The sequence below is a fragment of the Hyperolius riggenbachi genome, chromosome 10 (genome assembly GCF_040937935.1).
Source record: "Hyperolius riggenbachi isolate aHypRig1 chromosome 10, aHypRig1.pri, whole genome shotgun sequence".
NCBI lineage: Eukaryota > Metazoa > Chordata > Amphibia > Anura > Hyperoliidae > Hyperolius > Hyperolius riggenbachi.
In genome coordinates this window covers 35,512,072-35,525,144 of record NC_090655.1, presented here as the reverse complement: position 1 = coordinate 35,525,144, position 13,073 = coordinate 35,512,072, and the positions used below count along the sequence as shown (strand labels likewise).

General features: G+C 46.3%; 1 protein-coding gene across 2 annotated transcripts in view; it reads right to left on the bottom strand.

The window, feature by feature from the left end:
• Nucleotides 1-13,073, bottom strand: part of CCAR1 (cell division cycle and apoptosis regulator 1) — a 111,369-nt gene that overhangs the window by 68,667 nt on the left and 29,629 nt on the right. For both annotated transcript variants that reach the window (XM_068257674.1, XM_068257675.1), the window contains 8 exons: nt 12,556-12,597; nt 9,412-9,444; nt 9,105-9,298; nt 6,911-7,025; nt 6,477-6,672; nt 5,386-5,515; nt 3,097-3,258; nt 1,929-2,154 (listed from right to left, as the gene is read on the bottom strand). In XM_068257674.1, the coding sequence (XP_068113775.1) occupies nt 1,929-2,154; nt 3,097-3,258; nt 5,386-5,515; nt 6,477-6,672; nt 6,911-7,025; nt 9,105-9,298; nt 9,412-9,444; nt 12,556-12,597 (1,098 nt within the window). The remainder of the gene's footprint in view (nt 1-1,928; nt 2,155-3,096; nt 3,259-5,385; nt 5,516-6,476; nt 6,673-6,910; nt 7,026-9,104; nt 9,299-9,411; nt 9,445-12,555; nt 12,598-13,073) is intronic.

The following is a 13,073-nucleotide window of genomic DNA, read 5'->3' as shown; positions in this document are numbered from 1 at the left end:
GAAGCGGCCATATTGAGAGCGGCACGAGAGCCCGACCCGGCCTGGGGGGTCGGGGTCGGCGCGGGGGGCGATCTCAGGAAGGGGACCCGGCGGAACTGCACGGAGGGCGCGGACGGCGTCCTCCGTGCATTTAAACAGCTTACAGGTACTTTGCTTTTTTAGACAGTTTGGGCTCGTAAGTCCTTTAAGCCTGTCAAAAGGATGGAGGATTTGGGGGAGAGGAGGGTCAGAGTTAAATACTTACCTGTCCTGGCATCATCCCTTTAGGCAGGTGATCGCTCTGCCTCCCTCTCAGAGTTGGGCCCGGGCCACGGCCCACCTCTAGCTTGGCAACAACAGCCTGATTGGAGGCTGCAGAGCTGGGGGTGGGTGGGCTGCAGCAACGCAGAATGAGGTTTCCGAAGAGCTTTGTCAGTCTTCAGAAACATGGCCATTCATGGAGTTGATGCACAAAAGTGCAGTAATAAAACCCTGCAGACAGTGCACAGCAATATTACCGCTACTACTGGCAGTGTGTGCTGCAAGTCACCCCATTAACGTGATCCAGCGCTAGAGTAGCACAAGCATTGCTACAGTAATGGCGTACCGCAGGTCGTGCTGATAGCATAACGCGCAGCACACGCTGCCGGTAGCAATAGTAATATTGTCATGCACTATGCATGGCAATATTACTCCCCTAGGAACATTTAGGGCCCATTCCCACTGGGAATTGCAAAACAGTAGCCATTAGCGCCAGCCTTTTCCGGCGGGGATTTTTCGTGATTTGCGCTTATTTTTTGCTTTACATTTTCATTGTACATTTTAATGACGCTTGCTCAACAAAGGCGAAAAAGCGTTGCATGCACCGCGTTTGTGTTTACCGCGAATTACCGGTGTTCACGGCAGTGAGATTACTGCTGTATACTTAACATTACACTAGCACTTTTGGCGATTTGTGTGAATGGGCCCTAAAGGTTAAAATAATGCAAATGGTACAGCTAAATATTGATATCAGCAATAAAGAACAATTTTATCTGTGCTGAAGAAAAAGAAAAAAAAAAAAAAAAAAACTCAAATGAGTTTACCACCTCACCCCAAAGGGGTTTTTACCCTAACTGAGAAGAGCGATTTTCACCCTTCCGTGCTCATTCCTTTCATTTTCCAATAGCTTAATCACTACTAATCACAATGAAATGATCTACATCTTGTTTTTTTCACCACCAATTAGGCTTTTTGGGGTAGATATTAGTTTTTAGTCATTATTTTCTATGCATTTTAAAAAAGGGAAAAACAAGGGGGAAAAAAAAAAAAAATATAAAAAAAAAAAAAATACACTTTCTCCAAATACATCCCAATCCTGGTTATTACAAGATTTGAATAATGTCCCTAGTACAAAGAATGGCGACAATATATTATTTGGAAATAAAGGTGTATTTTGTCTACGTTTTACTGTTCTCACGTCCATGCGCACAGTGGCAGCAGCGCTGCTTAACTTATAAAAACGTCCTGGAGCCGTTAAGAGGCCCCAGCAGGACGTTTTAATGCGCCTGCTTGTCTTCAATTTAAGTGGTTAAAGTGCACCAGAGGTGAAAATAAACCGATGAGATAAACGATTGTATTTTTCCTCCTACTCCTAAAAAGGACCTTTTACATATCCCATCGTTTTAATTTAGATTTAAACATTTACAAAGTAGATTGAATGTTTTATTGTCTCTGCTCAGTGGCAGCCCAATAAGTGTCCCTAAATGAAAATACATGAACTATTGACCTTTTTCTATCTCCTCGTGCTCTCAGAAGTTGAAACAGCCTGGTTATTAATGTTTTGTACTGTACATACACAGGTTTCTCTCATCAGGTCACATGTTGCCTCAGGTAGAGACTTGAATAGTCCTGGTTAATCAACTCTGTGTTTGCCAGTTAGGTGGCAATACTGCCAACAAGCAACATACCTTTGCACTGTATGTGTGATCGACATCAGGGGGGTCCAGAATGGCAGTATTTTTCTCCAGTGGACTCACTTCCTTGTTCATTACATAGAAATTGCTGTAACTACCAAGCTGAAATGGACGAGAGCTTGGAAAAGCTTCCACCCATGTGAACTGGGCATCAAAAAAATCACTGGGAATGTAGAGGTTCTGATATCGTCTCCTCAGTTCCATCATGTCACACCCAGGACTGCAACACAAGCACTTTCAGTAAACACATCAGAACATACAACAACATTTTCTTTACAGCAGACCTATCACAATAAAGCATGATAGAACTAATATATACAGTATATATCTCCCTCACAGTTCCAGGCTCTAGGATCTCTTCTGATTTCTGGCCTCTATCTAGTACCAGAGGACCTGAGGTAAACAGGTTGAAAGTCACACGCTTACCTAAGGAGAGGCAAGCCCCTGGATCCTTCCTGCACAACGTGACCACGCCTGTGCAGTAGTACAGAGCAGCTCCAGCTTAATGCGCAGGTACAGTTATTTTCGCACAGGCGCAGCGCGGCCTTGATCATGCTTGAAGAGCACAGTTGCGAGTGTGGAATCCCACTGGAGCTTGTTGGATTCCCTTGGGGCCTCGATGCTCAATGGAGGACCAGATGGCATTGTGGGAAAGTACTGTACATGATCCAGAGGCTTAACTCCCCTTAGGCAAGTACTAAACTTTTGATCTGAGAATCCCCTTTTCTATGTCCAGCCCCCCTCCCTTCGGCAGCAGCCTCTGTGGTGTTTCCCCAACATCAGTTCTTGCTTACTTATACAAATACAGTAGAATCTCGTTATAGAAAGCTCTGATATAGTAAACGTTTAGCTATAGTAAACCCTATCCCCAAATCCCAACCATGCGCATGTACAATAATGAATTCTGATATAGTAAACTACAGGCCAGGTCCCATAAAGTTTACTACAAAAGGGATTCTACTGTAACGGCTCTATTTTTATGCTCCATTGTACAAAATTACACAAGTAACATTGACCAATGGCAATCCATGGATATCAGAGCTCCTTTATAGATGAGCAATATGCAAGCGCATTTATACAGAGTATAAAGGAAAATAGTAGGATAAGGTTCTCTTCATATTTACAGTAAAAAAAAAAAAAAATTACTACATCAAATACGTACCAATCCAGGGAAAACTTTGAGAACTGAATAGTGTAGCGGGGAACAGCCCTTCTAGGTCTCCGGGGGGAGCGCTCCCTCTCACGGCGTGGAGATCTCTCTCTAGAGCGCTTTCTCTGGGGAGATCGATCACGTGACCTGCGTCTGTCCCGATCTCTTTCTCTGCTAGTAAAATATATATAGCAAGTCCACAAGATCAGCACACATTTATTACCTCAGATCATCTAGACATCTTCAGTAGATTTGTGCACTTGTGTAGTTTCTATAGAAACAAGTACCCTCCAGATTTTATTTTTTGAATTTTTTTTGAACACTCGCCTGTGTGAATGTATTTGATTGCACAGGGTTAATACTAGTATTTAATGACCACATCCTTTAACAATAGCCCCGGCCTTATTAGGGTCACTGCAGGCGGAGCACAGCTACATTTGTTTGAGTATAAAAAAAAACAAAACACGCAAATTACTGTAAAAAGGACAGAAATCGCGTAACAAAAAAAAAAAAACGCAGAGAAGAATGCTTAGCGTTGCAATTGTAGTGTGAACTAGGCCTAAGGATTGGAACCCACTAACAGCGCTTTTCTAAGCGCTTGTGATTTGAAAAGCTCTTTCTAATGTAATGCTATGGGTGTGATCCCACTTGACGATGTGATTTTTGAAAAATACCCATAGCATTGCATTAGCAAGAGCTTTACAAATCACGGGCGCTTAGAATGCGCTGCTAGTGGGTTCCAGGCCTAAGATCATCTCTGTACAGATACTGTTTAACTACTTTTGAGCAGCCTGTTCCCTTTACTGGAGACAAAGGAGAAGGTATCAGGATGAAAAGTGAGAGTCACCCTGTTGCAAGAACAACTAACAACGCAGTGCTGATGAAACAAACGCATTGCTTCAATGTCAATGACTGGGATCAGCAGCGCAATGGACGGCAACTAAGTTGCGGTCATGTGACTTAACTGTCCACATATCGAACCCCAGAAGTGACACACCCAAATGTAGATTATTGCTTTAAAGTGATCTGAGCACCAGATCTAGGAAACTTGAAAATGAACCCCCCCACCCCCCACGGGAGGTTTGTAACGGAGTGTGAGTGAGTGTGTGTGTGTTTGCTCTATAGCCCTCATCTCCATAAAAGCATGCATCTTGCAGCTTTCACGACCACACCGCAAAGTTGCTGCAAATGGAGTGCATTCCCGGTCCCTCGTATGTCTGGAGATGTGGTGTTCCCAGCTCTGCTGCATGCCAGGAGATGAGACCTCCTAGTGTATGCCGGGAGATGTAGTCATTACATCTACCAGTCAGGAGATGTAGAGACACTAAAGACTACATCTCCCGGCATGCACTAGGGAGCCGGGCACGCTCCGCTCCAGGCATGCAGCAGGTCCAGGAACACCACATCTCCTGGCATGCACCAGGGACCGGGAATGTGATCTGCTTGCAGCAGCTTTGAAGTGCAGTTGGTGCAGCTGTGGCAGCTGCAAGGAGACAGGGGCTAGGGAGCAGCCCTCGTAGGCAAGTTAATTTACAGCTGACACACAAAGATAACATTTTTTCTTTTGGAGGGGGGGGGGGGTATTTGAAATATTTGAGTTTAGAGGTCAGCTAGGGGGGTTTCAAGGATTGGTGTGGTGGGTGGTAAGGATTAGGCATGTGGGGGATGGGGGTTCTGCATGAGGCTAGGGTTAGGTTTAGCAGTAGTAAAATATTGGTAGTATTTACCAGGGCTGTGGATTATGTACATAAATCCACCGACTCCGACTCCTCAGGTTAGGATTCCTCCAACTCCTCGACTCAGACTCCTAATTTGCATATTACAATTTTGTTGATTGAAAGTATGTAACATGAAATTCGTCTCCTAACTGCCAACGCTTAGGAATTTTACAAGACAACTGAAGTGAGAGGGATATGGAGACTGCCATATTTATTCCCTTTTAAACAATACCAGTTACCTGGCTAGCCGGCTGATCTTTTGCCTCTAATACTTTTAGTCATAGACTAAAGGTGGAGTTTTTACGTTTAATTATGCTTTAACAGCGCCTCACTGTGCACTGTAGACTAAAAAATAGCAGTAGGATTTTATGTTTATTTTTTCGGTCATACTAATGCCAATTCTAATATGGAGGACTACAGTCTCCAAACTACTGGTATGTGTAGAGCTTGTATGCATTCCAATTTATCCAGATACGGTAGATATATTTAATGTAAGAGCGTTTTCCCAAACTGCATTTCTGTGTTGCTTTCCTATACAAAACATATTCCATGTTTCCATCCAATCAGCTGTAGTTTTACTTACTTTCGATCATCCTTTCTAGTGGATATGGAATCTCCCCTATCACTTCTGCCAGAAAATCTGGATGGTGGTTCGATCCTCCTCACCGGCTGTGGCTGGGATACAATACGTACAGGGGTCTGCAGCAAGCCCACTGGAAATGAGAAGAGAAAAAAAAAAAAAAGACAAAAACATAAGGGAAGCTACACACAAGTACAAATATATCAGCAACAACTGCCCCAAACCACCTTAAATCTTTTCCACAGTTAGAGGGAAAATATGCCAGATCCAATGCATTACCATGACCAAGTACACACCCCAGCCCAGTTTCCCTCATTCGTTGCTAGGCTGCAAGAGACCACCAACTACACTCTGCATTTTAAACTATGAAACAGAGCAGAGATACTGACCCTTTGAACTTCCCTGCAGTAAAACCTCTGAAGTCGTGTCTTACTGTTTCTTTGATGTAGAAGAGCTTCAGAAAACATGATGGTCTTTGACCCAAGTTGGGTCAAAGAGCTCACAGAAGCTCTTTTGCATAGATAAATTAAGTTTCTTAACTCTTCCTGAACTGAAAACAATATAAGACTCTTCTTTGCTGTTTTGTTCTATTACTTAGCTGTACTACACATACAATTCATTATTTCATGAGTTTATTGTCACTTCAGATTCCCTTTGAAGGTAGCCTAAAGTGAATAAAAAGTGGGCAGTTTAACTTGGGGCTTCTTCCAGTATGTTTGCATGTGTTAAACTGTGTGTGCATGTGCACGTGTGTATACACGTGTGTGTGTATACCCGATCACAGTATCCAGTGATCAGCTACATATTAGCTGAAACTCTGCACCCATTAATTTAGGTATTGCTAATAGCCACAGCTTCAGCCACAAACTGCGCCAATATCCAGATCCTAGTTATATGAATATCCAAACCCCAAACCACTCCCATCACATACTGAACGGATATCCTCCTGAGTTTGGCAATTTTATAAAATGAACCTAATCTACAGTACCACCACTCTGCAGAGCATATGGCCACCAGAATCTGGACACATCTGTAGAAAGTCTTGCAGTCTACAGAACGGATTTGAAGACAATAGTTATTCAAACAAATGATACCTTTTGGCTGTTGCTGCAGCAGAGGTGACGGTTGTGCTTGCAGTAATGGATTTAGTGAAGCTGCAGAGATTTGGGCCTGGAGCAAGGTTTGTGCTTGTGGAGGAGGCTGGGTCGGAACCCCGAAAGCTGACTGTTGTGCAACAGAAGGCATGACTGCTGCTGGGTTTTTCATCAAAGGCTGTGCTGGTGCCGGATTCTGCAGAAAGGAATGCCAATGGGAGTAAGAAATTGGTATAATACCACACAAAGGAGCACAGACTAGCGGACAGCACACACACCCATGCACCTCCCACAAAGGAGCACAGACTAGCGGACAGCACACACACCCATGCACCTCCCACAAAGGAGCACAGACTAGCGGACAGCACACACACACACCCATGCACCTCCCACAAAAAAGCACAGACTAGCGGACAGCACACACATTCACGTACTTGGTTTGGAAGTGTCTGAATCCTCTGTGCGTTCCATTTAAATGGCATGTTGGGATTGTAAGTGGCTTCCACCAAAACTCTGTCTCCGACTTGTGGAGACTTGCCCTTAACAGCACTGCAAAATGCATAGAGAAAGTAGTTATAAAAAAAAAAAAAGAATATCATCAAATGAAAATACCAGCAGCAGAAACACTAAATTAAGATTCCTTGGTCCAAGCAAAATAAAAAAATGAGTTTTACTTACCTGGGGCTTCTACCAGCCCCATGCAGCCATCCTGTGCCCTCCTAGTCACTCACTGCTGCTCCAGTCCCCTGCTGGCAGCTTGCCAACCTCGGAGGTCGGCGGGACGCATTGCGTACATTTTTACACATTCCCGCTAGTGCAGGAACATTAACAAATACAATTTTACGCATTACTGGTTCAATGTGTAAAAATTTACGCATTGAAGCAGTAACGCGTAAAAATTGTATGTGTTAATGTTTCTGCACTAGCGGGAATGCGGAAAAATGTACGCAATGCGTTCCGGTGACCTCCGAGGTCGGCAAGCTGCCAGCGGGGGACTGGAGCAGCAGTGAGTGACTACGAGGGCACAGGATGGCTGCATGGGGCTGGTAGAAGCCCCAGGTAAGTGAAACTAATTTTTTTTATTTTGCTTGAACCTTCCCTTTAACCACTTGAGGACCCACGCTTTACCCCCCTTAAGGACCAGCGCTGTATTCTGTGATATGTGCTGGGTGGGCTCTGCAGCCCCCAGCACAGATCAGGTAGCAGGCAGAGCTTGATGTGCAGGGGGGGGGGGGGGTCTGATCACTCCTGCCTGTCTGAGGGAAATGTTGCCCCCCTCCGCGGCGACATTCCCCCTCCCCCTCCCTCTCCTCCCTCCCTTCCCCGGAGATCGGAGGCTGCATAGGAACGGATCTGTCCTGTGCAGCCTCTAACAGGCTCCTGCCTGTCATGTGACAGCAATCCCCGGCCGCTGATTGGCCGGGGATCGCTGATCTGGTACAACCCTGCTACTGTTAGCAGTGTTGTACAAATGTAAACAAAGCGGATTATTGCCTTACATTTAGCCTGCGAGCCGCGATCGGCGGCCCGCAGGCTATTCACGGAGCCCCCCGCCGTGAATTGACAGGAAGCAGCCGCTCGCGTGAGCAGCTGCTTCCTGATTAGCTAGCCTGCAGCTGGCGACGCAGAACTGCGTCGCTGGTCCTGCAGCTGCCACTTTGCCGACGCGCGGTATGAGTGCGCGGTCGGCAAGTGGTTAAAGGCACCTTGAAGCCAGTGGTGTATGGAGGCTGCCATATTTCTTTCCTTTTACCGTACCAGTTGCCTGGCGTCCTACTTCTTTGGCGTCAGTGTCTGAATCACACACCTGAAACAAGGATGCAGCTAATCTTATAAAAAAAAAATGATCTACAGTACATGCTTGTTCAGGGTCTATAGCTAAAAGTATTAGAAGCAGAGTATCAGTAGGACAGCCAGGTAAGGTGCATTGTTTAAAAGGAAATAAATACAGCAGCCTCCATGCGTCTCACTTTAAAGAGCAGTGGCAGTCTAAAAATAGATTAGATCGTTCTGATCAGATCTGGCAGATCTGATCAGAACGATCTAATCTGTCAAAAATCGATGTCTCAAAGTGGCTGCTCAATTGGAGTTTTAATCGATCCAGCATGCTGGAAATCTCTCAATCGAAAGGTCTTGGATAGGTACTGCAGTCAAATTCCCTACAACCAATGGACCCGCTGAGCCAATGGAGAGTGCTGGCAATGTAGCTGAAGCTTGCGCAGCTTAGCAGACCCAATCAGGCTTGACTATTTCCTCCAGAGTCCAAGCAGGAAGCCACCAGTGCGTCTGCACACATTGGCGACAAGAGGATTTTTGGGGATCCCAGGGCTGAATTGCTCCTGCGGAGGAGGACGATGGAGGAAGCCTTTTTAGGATCCACCCCCCTCCTGAGGCAAATATCCCCCAGGGGCACATTTTTCCCTTTCAGGTTCACTTAAGTTTTGTTTGAGGTGCAAATTGTGTTGTGTTTCGCAACTTGCAACCAAACCAACCAAACTGCAATTGCTGGAGATCTGGGTCAGTGTCAACTTGCGCCCAAACTGCAAAAAGTAACTTTGATACATGAAACATAACTTGACTTTCCAGTTTACCAGCGTTCCCCACTTTATTATGCTAGTAAATACATACGTGAGCTGAAAAAACACATCTTCGTCTACAAAGCCAAAGGTTTCATGCAGCTTGGTGACGACGCCGGTGAACACCCTCTGTTTCTGGGGCTGGGTCTGCTGCTGGCTGGAGCGAGGAGTGGGATAGGACACGGTTATCTGTGCAGCCTGCTGAGGAGCGGTCAGTGCCAGGCTTGTGGGCAGAGCAACAGCAGGCTGGAAAACAGGACACAAATCAACTGAGCAACAATCCAAACATCCACCCAACCAATCACATTACGCTCACAGGATAGATTACTAACGTAGCACACAAAAAAAGCAGCGCTTACCTGAGTTATCAAGGTTTGCTGTGGCTGCTGCAACTGAAAGAGCAAAAAAAAAAAAAAAAAAAAAAAAATTAGCAGAGGACAAATACCACGATAATTTATGCCACATCACTAATCAAAAATGAAGGTACAAAAGAACATTTGCAGTCTTTAGCCTCCTTTCACTCTATGTCCATTGCGTTGTGGAGCAGCGAACGATAGAATAGCATTGTAACGTGATCCAATTATATTTCACTAGCGCTTCCTCCATTAGGATAACCTGCAGCGTACAGTAAGTAAAACAATACCAGTTGCCTGGCAGTCCTACTGGCCTCTTTAGCTGCAGTGTGAAATCACCCACCTGAAACAAGCATTCAGGTAATCCAGTCAGAAACATCTGATCTGCATGCTTGTTCAGTATTTTGGATAAGGCTACATACTCACCTGAAATTTTAACCCAAACTGTCACCAAAGGAAAAGATACTGATCCCTGCCGGAGAACAGAGCAGCCACAACATTTATTTATTGACCAGATGAAGCGGGCAGAGGCCCGCCTGAATATACCTTACCTGATCTAACCCTTGTGTTTTGGAGTTGGTTCATCTGGAGAGGTAAGATACCTCGGGCTCAATTCAGTAAGCAGTGCTAACTGTTAGCACGCTTCTGAAAAGGCCATTATCACGCCTTAACTCAGTTTGGGCGTGTTAAAATCAGATCGCGTCCAAAGATCCGCGCACAAAGTTTTGCGCGCGCACAGCGCAGTGCGCACGAAGTGCCCATTCATATCTATGAGATGTTCCACACGCACCGCGCTGTGCGCGCGCAAAGTTTTGCACGCGGATCTTTGCGCGCGATCTGATTTTAGAAACAGTGCTAACCTACTTAGCACCCTGGTTAACACGCCTAAAGACTTTAGGCGTGCTAAGTAGGACAGCACCGTTTACTGAATCAAGCCCCTCATGTATTTATTTATGGCTCTATAACATATACTCAGAGATACTGTAGTTATATTTGGGCACTTCCACCCTTCTTCATGTGTTATCAGTGTGATTTAAATAGGCAAGACCAGACAGGCTTCATAAAGCAGGGGGAACATCTCTAAACTAGGGATATCAATAAGGGGCCAAAACCTTAAAGTCTAAATCGAGGGCCAATTTGTTTATTAAGATTTAACATTTAAATTTAACATAGCATTTAAAGATTTAACATAAGATTTAACATTTATTGAAACTACCGTATTTTGCGGCGTAGAAGACGCTCCGGAATATAAGACGCACCTAGGTTTAGTGGGCAAAATCCGGGGGGGGGGGGGGGGTTGGGGGTGGAAGATACTAAACCTGGTGCGTCCGTGTATTCCAGGAGCGTCTTGAAGATGTTCTCCCCCAGTTGGTATCCTCCAATGTCCCCTTCTGTCCTCTCAGGTGTCCGCTTCTGTTCCTAGGTGACCCCTCTTCTGTCCTCCCAGGTGTCCACCTTCTGTCCCCAGGTGTTCCTGCTATCTTCCATGTCTCGGTTTCTTCCCTTGTCCCCACTATCTCTGCCGTGTCCCCGCTTCTCTCTGATGTCCCTGCTACTTGCACGTGTTCCTGCTCGATGTTTAAATGTATACAGTGTAGCTCTGCTGTACCTCCGCCATGTCACCACTACTTGGATGTGTCCCTGTTCAATGTTTAAATGTATAAAGTGTAGTGCTGCTGTATCCTCGCTATCTCCTCCATGTCCCCTGTCTTTACAATGTCCCCCCCCCCCCCCCCGCTATGTTGGCAATGTCCCCCACTATCTCCTTCATGTCCCCGCTATGTTGGCAATGTCCCCCGCTGATGCAGGCGCTTACCTCTCCTGCAGCGCTCGCGGGGATAGCCATCCTCTTCACCGCTGCACTTCTCGCTCTAGTGACCGTGCCTTGTACAGACGCATCATCAGTACAAGCCTAGCGTTGGCTTGTACTGATGACGCATCCGTAAAAGTCGCGGTTACTAGAGCGAGAAGTGCAGCGGTGAAGAGGTCGGCTATCCCCACGGACGCTGCTGGAGAGGCAAGAGCCTGCATCAGCGGGGGACATTGCCAACATAGCGGGGACATGGAGGAGATAGCAGTGACACTGGAAGAAACATGGACACATGGGGATAGCAGGGACAGAGCGGGCACACAGGCAGGGAATCCCTGATGTGGCAGCGGGTCGGCGGTTCCTATCGGCAGGCGTTTGGAAGTCAGGGATTCCCTGCCTTTGCCGCATAAGACACAGGGACTTTTTCTCCCCATTTTTGGGGGAGAAAAAGTGCGTCTTATATGGCGAAAAATACGGTAAGTGGTGTAACTATGGCGGTTGTGAGGGCCTGCTCCTTCCCTTCTGCAGATTAGCGCAGTGGAGCAGTGTAATATTAACCTGCTCCAGTACTGCTCTCCTCTGATCTTTCTGACAGCCACACGCTCTATGCTGTAATCCTCTGGCTCCTGAGGCACGTCATGTGATCAGGAGAAGGCGGTATAGAGGCATAGAGCGCGTGACTGCCAGGAAGAACAGACGAGACAGGACAATGCTTGAGCAGAGAAATATTACACTGCTCCATTGCGCTATTCTGTTATGTGATGGTGTCAGTGAGGGTATCCCAGTAGATGGCCCCATGCCAAATTTCACTGGGAATGTCCCGTGGGTTGCTGGTGCACCCAGGCTTAAACTGACAATGTTTCAATCAGAATTACTCTCACTGGTGTGCCCCTCTGGATGGGAAGGCAGTGTGCTGTACAGTGATGCACATTTGAAAATCTTGAGGGCCACATAATATGGCAAGGAGGGCTAAATTCGGCCGTCGGGCCTTGTGTTTGACACCTGTGCTCTAAACATTTCATAGAGATGATATTTGCAACAATGTTGCCCAACGTCAGGGAACATAGTTTAACAATTATGTTAAACAATATTGCCCCCCCCCCCGCAGCAATTGTGCATTGTTAAGCAACGGATCCCTGACAACTCCACACAGAGTACCGCGATCGCTTACTTCCCGTTCACGACTGTCGAGTAGTCAGGAAGAGGCGTTGCTTAACGACTGTCGTCAAGGGGACGTCGCAGGACCCGTCAGGAGGAGAGTACGTAGCTTTCGACATGGCAGGCATGGGAGTTTTTCTAGGCTGAGGCTATAGTGGAACAGAAGACAATAGTTTACATACCTGCTGCTGTACACTGTAGATCTGCTGCGGCTGATTATATTGCTGAAACACAAAATTTCACAGATTAACTAAGGAAGAAATGTCACAAATATAAAACAAAAGGCCTGACCTCAGTAACAGCCAAACAAGTGATGGTACAATACACAAGTGGAAATACATAACCAGAGGACATGAGAAGCAAACATACTGGTAGCTTTGCTGCTGTAACTTCATAATGACCTCATGCTAGCTCCCACTAAACCAATCACTAACCCTCCTGCTCCCGCTAAACAGAGCCCTAACCCTCGGGCTCGGTTTAGCGGGAGCAGGAGCGTTAGGGCTCGGTTTAGCGGGAGCAGGAGCGTTAGGGCTCGGTTTAGCGGGAGCAGGAGCGTTAGGGCTCGGTTTAGCGGGAGCAGGAGCGTTAGGGCTCGGTTTAGCGGGAGCAGGAGCGTTAGGGCTCGGTTTAGCGGGAGCAGGAGCGTTAGGGCTCGGTTTAGCGGGAGCAGGAGTGTGATATTAGTGTGAGATTAGAAAGA